This window comes from Onychostoma macrolepis, chromosome 03, assembly GCF_012432095.1.
Source record: "Onychostoma macrolepis isolate SWU-2019 chromosome 03, ASM1243209v1, whole genome shotgun sequence".
Taxonomy (NCBI): domain Eukaryota; kingdom Metazoa; phylum Chordata; class Actinopteri; order Cypriniformes; family Cyprinidae; genus Onychostoma; species Onychostoma macrolepis.
In genome coordinates, this window is record NC_081157.1 from 5611063 (window position 1) to 5622022 (window position 10960).

General features: G+C 40.9%; 1 protein-coding gene across 1 annotated transcript in view; it reads right to left on the reverse strand.

Moving 5' to 3' along the window:
• Positions 1-295: 295 nt before the first annotated feature.
• LOC131536641 (myosin heavy chain, fast skeletal muscle-like) overlaps positions 296-10960 on the reverse strand; it is an 11365-nt gene continuing 700 nt past the window's right edge. Inside the window, exons 4-40 of the mRNA XM_058769666.1 lie at positions 10746-10902; positions 10226-10253; positions 10011-10122; positions 9829-9921; positions 9664-9727; positions 9466-9564; positions 9281-9384; positions 8971-9109; positions 8772-8890; positions 8534-8683; positions 8276-8446; positions 7897-8200; positions 7597-7664; positions 7431-7518; positions 7234-7351; positions 7003-7126; positions 6372-6508; positions 6028-6283; positions 5700-5942; positions 5396-5572; positions 5147-5292; positions 4971-5061; positions 4469-4858; positions 4265-4391; positions 4046-4164; positions 3756-3952; positions 3489-3672; positions 3240-3405; positions 3010-3134; positions 2496-2804; positions 2186-2389; positions 1967-2092; positions 1679-1849; positions 927-1031; positions 742-837; positions 499-630; positions 296-394 (exon numbers count right to left, since the gene is read on the reverse strand). Coding sequence (XP_058625649.1) covers positions 377-394; positions 499-630; positions 742-837; positions 927-1031; positions 1679-1849; positions 1967-2092; positions 2186-2389; positions 2496-2804; positions 3010-3134; positions 3240-3405; positions 3489-3672; positions 3756-3952; positions 4046-4164; positions 4265-4391; positions 4469-4858; positions 4971-5061; positions 5147-5292; positions 5396-5572; positions 5700-5942; positions 6028-6283; positions 6372-6508; positions 7003-7126; positions 7234-7351; positions 7431-7518; positions 7597-7664; positions 7897-8200; positions 8276-8446; positions 8534-8683; positions 8772-8890; positions 8971-9109; positions 9281-9384; positions 9466-9564; positions 9664-9727; positions 9829-9921; positions 10011-10122; positions 10226-10253; positions 10746-10902 — 5457 coding nt within the window. The 3' untranslated portion in view covers positions 296-376. The remainder of the gene's footprint in view (positions 395-498; positions 631-741; positions 838-926; positions 1032-1678; positions 1850-1966; positions 2093-2185; positions 2390-2495; positions 2805-3009; positions 3135-3239; positions 3406-3488; positions 3673-3755; positions 3953-4045; positions 4165-4264; positions 4392-4468; positions 4859-4970; positions 5062-5146; positions 5293-5395; positions 5573-5699; positions 5943-6027; positions 6284-6371; positions 6509-7002; positions 7127-7233; positions 7352-7430; positions 7519-7596; positions 7665-7896; positions 8201-8275; positions 8447-8533; positions 8684-8771; positions 8891-8970; positions 9110-9280; positions 9385-9465; positions 9565-9663; positions 9728-9828; positions 9922-10010; positions 10123-10225; positions 10254-10745; positions 10903-10960) is intronic.

The following is a 10960-nucleotide window of genomic DNA, read 5'->3' on the forward strand; positions in this document are numbered from 1 at the left end:
TCATGTAATGCCTTTTTGTGTATAAATATACCCATTTTCTTTTGTCTCCTAGAGTTCTTTGTGTTCTGTGTTCTTATTTGCTGGTGACTTTTGGGTTATTCCAAAACATTTACATTTATGCCTTTAGCAGACACTTTAATCCAAAGCAACTTTCAAAGACAAGTTCTTTGTTACTATCGCAAGTTCAGTACACTGCATTTTTGTTCTTTACCACATCGTGCCTCATCTTGTCTTTTAAAACAGTGATTGAATATGTGATAAAGTTTGAAAGTGGAAAAAATAATGGAGAACAAAGTCAAACTTTGCCATTTAATGGACACAGAAAAACTCAGCACAAGTCAGTCATATGCTTGCTTGTAGGTGTAGTTTCTTGTCTTCATTCTTCATCTTTAGTCTTGAAAATGCAAAAAAAAAAAAAAAAACATTTTATTGAAAGTGTTTCATAAATGTTATGTATAAAAAGTAACTTTTCTCTACGTAATTATCATCTGTTGTTACCTTCCCAGCTTCACGGCTCTTGGCTCTCAGCTTGTTGACCTGGGACTCTGCGATGTCAGCACGCTCATGAGACTCCTCCAGCTCATGCTGCACCTTCCTGTACCTGGACAGGTGAGTGTTGGCCTGCTCCTCCTGTTAGGATGACACAAGATATCCAACCCCTTTCAGAGCATTGCACTCACGGAGTGTATTGAATAGAAAATGTCAAAACTTCACACTCAAGCCATTTGACATTAGACTTACAGCTTCTTCAGCTTGGCGTTTGTAGGCCTTCACTTTCAGCTGCAGCTTGTCTACCAGATCCTGAAGTCGGGTCACATTCTTCTTGTCTTCCTCAGTCTTTGGGTGTAAAAATTGTTCATGGTCTTGGTTAAACTATGTATATTATCATGAAAGGTGTTAAATTTCTAATTCTTGTGTAGTTTTACCTGGTAGGTGAGCTCCTTCACTCTCCTTTCATATTTGCGCACTCCTTTCACAGCGTCTGCACCACGTCTCTGTTCAGCTTCAACTTCAGTCTCCAACTCACGCACCTTCAGTAGAGAGTTATTGTTGTCACCTGTCAAATCTCTACCATGGCCCGTTCATCTAAAGGTGTACTCACACTAGGCGATCTGAACCATGCTCGAGCACACCCAAAGTCTGGTTCTTTTGAACCATGTCCTGGCCCTCTTGAAGAGGTGAGTTCAGTTGGGCTCTGGTGTGGTACACATGTAGTGTGATCGCTAACTGCTCTACTGTCATAATACTCAAATGAACTGAAAATTGCTACTTTCCAAGTAGTAATAGATGTTTTTGTAGAAATTGAGTAATATAGGTTTATAACGGGTCTGGTTTTCACTTATTGATAAACAGTTTTCATACTTTGCGAGGATAGCTGCAAATTCCTCCATCAATGTCGTCTGACTCCATAATCATGTTCTGATACGTGCAGCACAGTTAAATGAAAATCACTACACTGCATAAGTGATAAATATATTAGACAGTCTATTAGCGAAAGCGCTTTTCTTCCTGTTTTCTTCAAAACAAAAGCTGAATCGTAATGACGAAAGCCTGCTCCAACCCAGAACGTTAAGTGCAATGTAAGTGCAGGCGGGGGTATAATCACACTCTGGCTCGGTACAAGGCACCCGTTCCTAGTGTGAGTACACCCTAAGTCTGTATTTAGCCTGTAATTTACCCTGGACTCCAGTTTCTGGAGCTGTTTCTTTCCACCCTTCATGGCCAGACTCTCAGCCTCATCCAAACGGTGCTGCAGGTCTTTGATAGTCAGCTCCAGGTTCTTCTTCATCCTCTCCAGGTGAGCACTGGTGTCCTGCTCCTTCTTTAGCTCCTCGGCCATCATGGCAGCCTGAAATATAAGCCAATGAAAATGAGCTAACCAGTATAGATAGAATTAGCTTCCATGAATGATCTCAGTCAAATAACTGTTTAAATTAGAATAGAGCAACAGAAAGTAAACACCCACATCAGTGATGGCCTTCTTGGCCTTCTCCTCTGCATTTCTGGCCTCCTGGACTGCATCGTCCACCTCACCTTGAACCTGGACCAGATCAGTCTCAAGCTTCTTCTTGGTGTTAATAAGACTCGTATTCTGCAGGATTTAAGCAGGTAGTTTAGTGTATATTTAATTAAAACTGTGTATGTAACCTGAATGTGCTCTTAGTAGTTAATCATTTTTCTGTACTTGTGAGTGCAGCAGTCCCACACGCTCGCTGGCATCCACCAGCTCCTGCTCCGCCACTTTGCGTCCTCTCTCTGTTTGCTCAAGTGCAGCTCTCAGCTCCTCAATCTCTGCTTGCATCAGGCTATTCCTGCGCTCCACCATGGCCACCTGCTCCTTCATGTCCTCATGTCCTCTGACAGCTTCATCAAGGTGCAGTTGGGCATCCTGTGGCAATGTTCTTCATTTGTTAGTTGCATGTAATGCTTCAGTTAATTCCTGTATCATATTCATATTATTAAACATTTAAACTCCTCATTCTACAGAGAGATACCTTGAGTTGGCCTTGGACGTTCCTGAGCTGTTTCTGGGCCTCAGCAGCCTGGCGGTTGGCATGGCTCAGCTGGATCTCCATCTCATTCAGATCTCCCTCCATCTTCTTTTTGACTCTCAGGGCATCATTTCTGCTCCTGACCTCAGAGTCCAGTGTGCTCTGCATGGAATCGATCACTCTTTGGCTGTTCCTCTTGATCTGTTCCATCTCCTCGTCCTTCTCAGCCAGCTTCCTGTCAATCTCGCTCTTCACCTGGTTCAGCTCCAGCTGCACACGAAGAATCTTGGACTCTTCATGCTCCAGGGTGCCCTGCAAGGAAAAAAGGAAAGAATTGACTTACTTTTTAAACTTGGCAAAATGTACTATATGCCTCCAGAGTTATGGCACTACATTTGTGATTGTTTAAGAAGGAAATAAGTATGTTCGTTTAAGGTTTTGAACCACTACATATACAATGTTTTAATATTATTCAAAGCACTGGTGTGATGTTAGTATTGTATCAAAGGAATGGCACCTCGGCTTCTTCAAGTGCAGTCTGGATCTCTGATTTCTCAGACTCCACTGTCTTCTTGGCTTTCTCTAACTCATGAATGCTCTTTCCAGTCTCTCCAAGCTGCTCAGTGAGGTCAGAAATCTCCTCTAAAAGTATTTAAAAATCAATAGTACATCATTTTCAGTTTTTTATTTTATTTTAATGCATCTGTTTTTTAAAATCCTTGCTGTAAAAATAAATGTGCCATTTACGTTGCAGATTCTTGTTCTCCCTCTTCAGGGTCTCGAGGTGGTCAAGAGCTTCTTCATAAGAGTTCTTCATTTTGAAAAGCTCAGTGCTGAGAGAACGAGCTTCTTTCTGAGCAGCTTCTAGTTCAGCCTGGCTTTCCTCATACTTCTGCTTCCACTCTGATAGAACCTGACAAAGAAATGTAGTCATTGTTAATTAGCCGAGTCCATGGTTCAAGGTTTAGATTTGAAGATTATCCACCTCTTTCTTACCTTATCAAAGTTTCTCTGCTTCTTGTCAAGGTTGGCAGCCAATGCATTTGCCCTCTCCCCATCAATCATGAGGTCCTCTACTTCACCCTGCAGTCTCTGTTTGGTCTTTTCCAGTGAGGCACACTTGGAGTTCACCGCCTCAATGGATTCTTCAGCATCCTGCAGACGCTGTGCCAACTTTTTCCTGAAGAAAGTGGTATAAAATTATGAATTCGTACTATTAATTTTAGGGTACTGAAGACTTTTTGTTGTTGTTGCTGTATTTACTTGGCTTCCTCGAGCTCTTCAGTGCGTTGGATGGCATCAGTCTCATATTTGGCTCTCCACTGGGCCACCTCACTGTTGGCCTTAGACATTCCACGCTGGAGTTCAGCTTTGGCCTCCTGCTCCTCCTCATACTGCTCTCTGAGCAAGTCACAGTCATGGCGGGCAGACTGAACCGCATGGGCCAGAGCATTCTTGGCCTATAAGGCAGCGCATTTTGGGATTTTAAACACTCTTCAAAAAAACATTAAAATCATTTGATTATCAAAACAAAATAATATGTGCAACTCTACCTTGACTTCTTCCTCAATATGTCTTTTGAGATCCTCGATTTGCTGAGTATAAGCCTGTTTTCCTCTAGTTAACTGTGAAACAAGTGCTTCTTTCTCTTCCAGTTGACGGCTAAATTCACCTTAGAAAGAGGTTACAGATATTAGCATGAAATATAATATCAGAATCTTTAACTCAATTTTGTTTTGAGTTTTTTTTACACGTGTATCTTACTCTCTTACCATTTTCAGTCTGAAGTCTTGCTCGTTGTGCATTCATGTCGTTCAACTGGCGACTATTTTCATCACTTTTGGCCTTGATTTCGCTCAGCTGGTCTTCAAGTGTACGGCACATCTTCTCTAAATTACCCTACAGTGATTAGAGATTTAATGAATATGTTTGTAAAGATGATTGTGTACTTATTAACGATCATCTAGTGACATTACCTTTGCTTTAGCCACAGCCTCCATGTTGCTTGACAAGTCATCAATCTCCATCTTGTATTCACTCTTCTCCTTCTCCAGCTTCTGCTTGACCCGCTGGAGGTTGTCGATCTGTTCTCCGAGCTCAGCCACACTGTCTGCCTGCTTCTTTCGGAGAGCTGCAGCTGTAGCTTCATGCTGCAAGGTAGACTCTTCCAGATCACGACGCATCTTCTGGAATTCAGCTTCACGCTTCTTGTTCATCTCAATCTGGGCAGCAGTGGCACCACCAGCTTCCTCAAGCCTCTCACTGATCTCTTCAAGTTCCCTGGAGAGATCAGCTCTCTGCTTCTCCACTTTGGCACGAGCAGCTCGCTCTGCCTCAATTTCCTCTTCCAGCTCCTCGATACGGGCCTAATTGGAAAAATAAAAATAAAATAATAATTATTGATATTTGTAATGTGGATTTTTCCAGCTGTGCATCTACTTCACCATTTCACATCAGATAGACTAGGGTTAGTGATACCTGAAGTTCTTTGATCTTCTTCTGAAGCTGTGCTCCCAAAGTCTGTTCATCCTCAATCTTGCTGAGAAGCTGACTTGTCTCAAATTCCTTCCTGTTTTTAAAGTATTGCTTTATAAAATGTGCCAAATACTTATTTTGTGTAATTGTGTAAAGTTCAAAATCTGATGCCCACTCACTTTTTGATCTTCTCATCTGATTGCTGTTTGTCATTCTCCAGGTCCATTATGGACTCCTGGGCCAGTTTCAGATCACCCTCAAGCTTTCTCTTGGCTCTCTCAAGGTCCATACGGAGCTTCTTCTCTTGTTCCAGTGAGCCCTCAAGCTATTGTGACAAATCAAAGCATTAAAATATTCATTAGCAACAATATTAATTTCTCATTGATTCCCATTGATTCATGGTCTTATTCTTATGCCAAACATCTTACATCGTCCACTTGCTGCTCAAGCTTTGTCTTAGCTTTAGTCAGAGTGTTGACTTTGTCTTCCTCTGCCTGAAGGTCATCAAGAGTCTGCTGGTGTGCCTCTTGGAGGGCTTTCTTCTCTTTGGTCAGCTTGGCAATGCTCTCATCCTGGGAGGCCATTTCCTCCGTCAGGTTTTTCACCTAAATGGAAACATTGATAACTGGTTTCATTATCAACAGCCTGAATCACAATCTGTAGTGTGTGTGTGTGTGTGTGTGTGTGTGTGTGTGTGTATATATATATATATATATAATAAAAAAAACTGACTTTATTTTCTGTTGCATGTTTCTCCTTCTCCACTTTGGCCAAGGTGAGCTCCAGGTCATCGATGTCTTTCTTCAGCTCGGAGCATTCATCCTCCAGTTTCCTCTTCTTGGCAGTCAGTTCAGCATTGATTTCCTCCTCATCCTCCAGTCTCTCGTTTGTCTCTTTGAGTTTGCCCTCGAGCTGGATCTTGCTTTTGATGAGCCCTTCGCATCTCTCCTCAGCATCAGAGAGGTTTTCAGATTCCTGTTCATTGACATGGACATAGTTAATGACTTATGTTTATAGCTTTAGGATCTATATTAAGATCAGTAAGAGCTGAAATACTCACAGAAGTTACTTGCAGTAGAAGATCGTTTTTCTCCTGAACAAGTGACACCATTTTCTCCTCAAGCTCCTTCTTTTTAGCTAATGCCTTTGTTAAATCTTCTTTCATTTTGTCATAATTCTCCTTCATGGCTGCCATTTCTTTCTCAGTCTCTGCAGTCTTCAGAAGAGGCTTGATCTTGAAGTACACCTTCATCCATGGCCAATGTTTCACATTCATGAATGAGCGGATGTTGTATTGGATGGTATAAATCGACTCCCTGTGTAAATTGTAATCAGTAAATCAGTCTTTATCACTCTGTGGTACTAAACAGTTGTGTTCCAGACATTATTGTAAGTTCATTGTACCTCCTCTCCATCATTTTGACAAACTCCTTCCTCATGACATATCCACGGCACAAGGCCTGAGTCATGGTAACCAGCGTTGCTAGTTTCTCATCTCTCATCTCCTCAAGAGTACCCAACAGACCAGCTTTGAAGAACACCTACAACAACATTTGCAATATGTTAGTGGTGTAGTGTTGAATAAGCCAATAAGTCCTTTTCAGCGTAGATGTGGCCTGGGATACACTATATGGCCCTAATAATAATTGAGTTTGGCTGTTCCAGTAATTCCAGTGGGAAAACATGTTCTATACTATACTTTAGAATTACATTTGAGAGAATTCTGTCCTTTCTTTTTTGATGTAACAGTTTGGAAAGGCATGACAGTGTCCAGTACACAAAGTGGGGTCCATATATAATATTTTGGGGTAATAATTTGTGGAAAAACTGGTGTGGCGTGGAATAACTTGACTGGCACAAAGCCTAGACTTGAACCCCTATTCAAAAGCTTCGGGGCCTTCCTTCCTCAGACTGTTGCAGTACATTTGGAAGCAATGAATTCGCTACAATGTCACTGTGTTGTAGCAGAGTCAAAAATGAGAAGGAAAGAGTTGAAATAGTTTTGTCCACATGGTGTATTTGCTGAGTAGCTCACCTTGGTGAGTCCAAATTTGTATTGGGTGTGGTCAACATCAATAGAGCCCAAGAGTTTCTCTGCAGCCTTTTTGTTGTCAATGAACTGTCCCTCAGGGATGACGCTAGCATTTAATACTTTGTATCTAGAGGACATTTAGGGAAGAGTCATATTCTTGTGTTATCATGTAAGGAAGCGGAGATTAGGTGATACATCATCTCTAAGTAAGAAGTTGTAAAAAGATGTCTTTACCTCTGCTTGAAGTCACCGTAGTGGATTCTACTGGGGAAACCCTTCCTGCAGATTCTGATGCCCTCCAGGACACCATTACACCTGAGCTGGTGGATAACCAGGAAGTTCTCCATCAGACCTGAATTGCAAATGTTCTTAAGGTTCCAGACATTTTTTCAAAACTGTGACGCATTTGAGTCTTCAAGGATCAAGATTACCTGGAGTCTTGGATTCATTAGGAATCAAGCAGCGCACAAAGTGAGGGTGAGTGCTCCTCAGATTAGACATCAGTTTAGCCAAGTTCTCCTGTGGAAACATTTGTAATTAATCTAATCTGTAATGTTGAAAAATTTCACAAACTTCATTAAGAGAGAATCTGTTTACCCTAAAAAGTGCAGACACCGTCTGGAAGGAACCACCCTTCTTCTTGCCTCCTTTCTTTGCACCTCCCTCTGTTTTATATCAATGACAGAAGTTTTTTTTTGTTGTTGTTAATCTTGTGTTGCTTTCCATTAACCTCTTCAATCTCTATTTATATCTTGTTGAATCTAACTGTTATCTTGCATAGATAAACTCCAAACGTTGTTACGTTGTGATAATCTCATTCTTTTTTTTTTTTGTATAAGCAGGTGTTTTGTACATAATTAAAACACAAAGGAATTGAGGAAATGCAGATGTCTGTACCTTCAGCAGCAGTAGCGGCATACAGGAAGGCCAGCACTTTGAGCGATGACTTTTGGTAAAGTTGCACAACTGAGTCATTCAGTGGATCCTTGTTCTTGTCCAACCAGCCACCAATGTTGTAGTCCACAGTGCCGGCGTAGTGCACCAGAGAGAAGTGGGCCTCTGCCTTACCTTTGGCAGGCTTGGGCTTCTGGAAAGCTGCAGTTTTGCCCAGATGCTGGTCATGCAGCTTGTTTTTGAAGCTTGTGTCTGTAGCCTTTGGGAACATGCACTCCTCTTCAAGGATGGAGAAGATGCCCATTGGCTGTTGAAGAAATATTCACACTCAAGTACAGCCACAGTGAGAATAGTTATTTTAATTTACTGAATATCCTCTTACTTTCTCAATGAGCTCAATGCAGGCAGCCAAGTCCATACCAAAGTCAATGAACTCCCATTCAATGCCTTCTTTCTTGTACTCCTCTTGCTCCAGAACAAACATGTGATGGTTGAAGAACTGTTGCAGTTTCTCATTTGTAAAGTTGATGCAAAGCTGCTCCAAGCTGTTGAACTGATAATTCAACAGAAGCAATTATTGCAACTGACTGTTATCTTGTATGTCTTGATTCTTTCAGAGACATTAATGACTGATACTCACATCAAAGATCTCAAATCCAGCGATGTCCAGCACACCGATGTAGAACTGTCTAGGCTGCGTTGTGTTCAACATCTCATTGATACGGATGACCATCCACAAGAACATTTTCTCATAGACAGACTTGCAGAGTGCCGAGACTGCGTTGCTCACCTGAGAAATTCAAAGGTCTCTCACGATGACTATGTCCGAGACATTTCTCACTGTATCCATAAGTTAAATGTGTTAATAAAGTTATCACCTGTGGTACTGTCTGGCCTTTGGTCACCATCTCGTTCCCAACCTTCACTCTGGGGTAGCACAGAGCTTTCAGCATTTCAGCGGAGTTGAGGCACATGAGGTAGGCGATTTTATCAGCCGCTAAGGAAGCAGAGTTTTATGCATTATTGTTGCTAATTAAGTGAATGTTTATATGTTAATATGTGCTAAACTTTTATTACCCTCATTGCCGTCAGGTTCGGCCTGCTCCTCTCTCTGCTTCTGTTTGAACTTCATGCTCCCATGATGCATCACAGCACCCGTCAGCTTGTAGATGCTGATTTTCTCATCAGCAGTGAACCCAAGGATGTCAATGGCAGTCTGTTTTTACACAGACCAAATAAATCACATTGTTTATTAGAGTCAAAAAAGAAGGGTATTTTATACTGTGTCATGCAGCATTCCGTTCAAATTCAGTGTTTGTTTGCTCAGATATATTGCATAGAATCTAAAATACTACTACTACTACTAATATTGCAGGTGTCCACACACATCTGTGGCAATGAACTCCTCCACGTCATCGATACTCTTGACAGTGATTTCACCCTGGCTGATCATTGGATAGTCATAAGGGTTGGTGGTGATGAGCAGGGCCTCTGTAAAGAGTTGATGTGCAGTATGTTAATAGTGCTCTCAAACATGGAAACAACTGAAACACAATCCTGTAGATTTCTCACCGAGCAGCTCTGGCTTGTGTCCAGTCATGAGCTGGTAGAAGATGTGGTAACTCCTCTCAGCAGACAGCTGGAATGTTACCCTTGACTTTTCTAGCAGATCTTTCCATGAAAAAAAAGAGGAAAAAATATGTGTTCAATTGATTAACCCACATCTTAGCCTCCAAATAAAATGTTTGGCCTAAAACAGTGTTGACTCACAAGTTTCAATATCTGCTTTGGCCAGTTTACCAGTGGTCCCAAAGTGAATCCTGATGAATTTACCCTAGATTGAAATCATTGATAAAAGCTCAACTGTTTGCCTGCTTTGAAATTGTGATTGAAAATTTATGCTGTTATTAATGATGATTCATAGGTGCAACTTACAAAACGAGAGGAGTTATCGTTCCTTATAGTCTTGGCATTACCATAAGCCTCCAGCAGAGGGTTGGCTGCAATGATCTGGTCTTCCAGTGATCCCTAGATGTAATTGTAGGACAGTGGGTAGTCGTGAGGTGAATTACAAACACTGTCATTAGTAACATTGTCTAGAATAGGTATTGACTAACCTGCATTTTTCCAGGGACAGGCTCTGCCTTCTTTGGACTAGCCATCGCAACAGTTGCAAAATACTGAATGACACGCTTTGTGTTCACAGTCTTTCCTGCACCAGATTCTCCGCTGGAGATTTATATGAGATCATCATTTAGTCATAAATCTTTTATTGATTTACAATTATAATTGAAAAGCTTCAGGTTGTGTCAGCAGAAGAATATTTACTCACGTAATCAGGACAGACTGATTCTCACGATCTGAAATCAAATCATAAAATGTTAACAGGATTTCTAAAATAGGTAGCACTCTATATTAACTTGAAGCTATAAAAGTGTTTGTGAAATTTGTTATTTTTCTTGCATTGGTATTAGATGAATAGGCTACATCCTAAACTTAACATTTCATTTATTTATTCATATACGTGCATATAGAAGAAAGTAACTTTTTATACAATAATGCAAAATAATGGTTATGAAGTACTTACTAATTAAACATTAATTTGAACTGTACCACTCATTTCCCTCAGCTTAAAAACCTTATTTAGGTATCGTTTACTAAGTAGTTGTTAACTAAGGATAAAAAACATCAGTCCTCTTTCTATTTGGATTTAGCTTATCTATGAACTCTGTCAAAACGGTAATTTATAGACAATGACTTATACACTAATACTTCACACTTGTTATTATAAAGTGTATTTTTTTCTTTGTCTTTTTAACTGTTATTTATTGAGACTGCAGGAATCCACTTACCAGTGAGCATAAACTGGTAGGCGTTGTCGGAGATGGAGAAGATGTGAGGTGGGGCTTCAATCCTCTTCTTGCCTCGGTATCCAGACACAACAATTGCGTCGTACACTGGGAGCCACTTGTATGGATTGACAGTGGCGCAGAACAAGCCAGAGTAGGTCTGAAATGGAGATCATCCAGTTTTACAATGTTGCTGCCCTATTCCAGGAATAAATTCT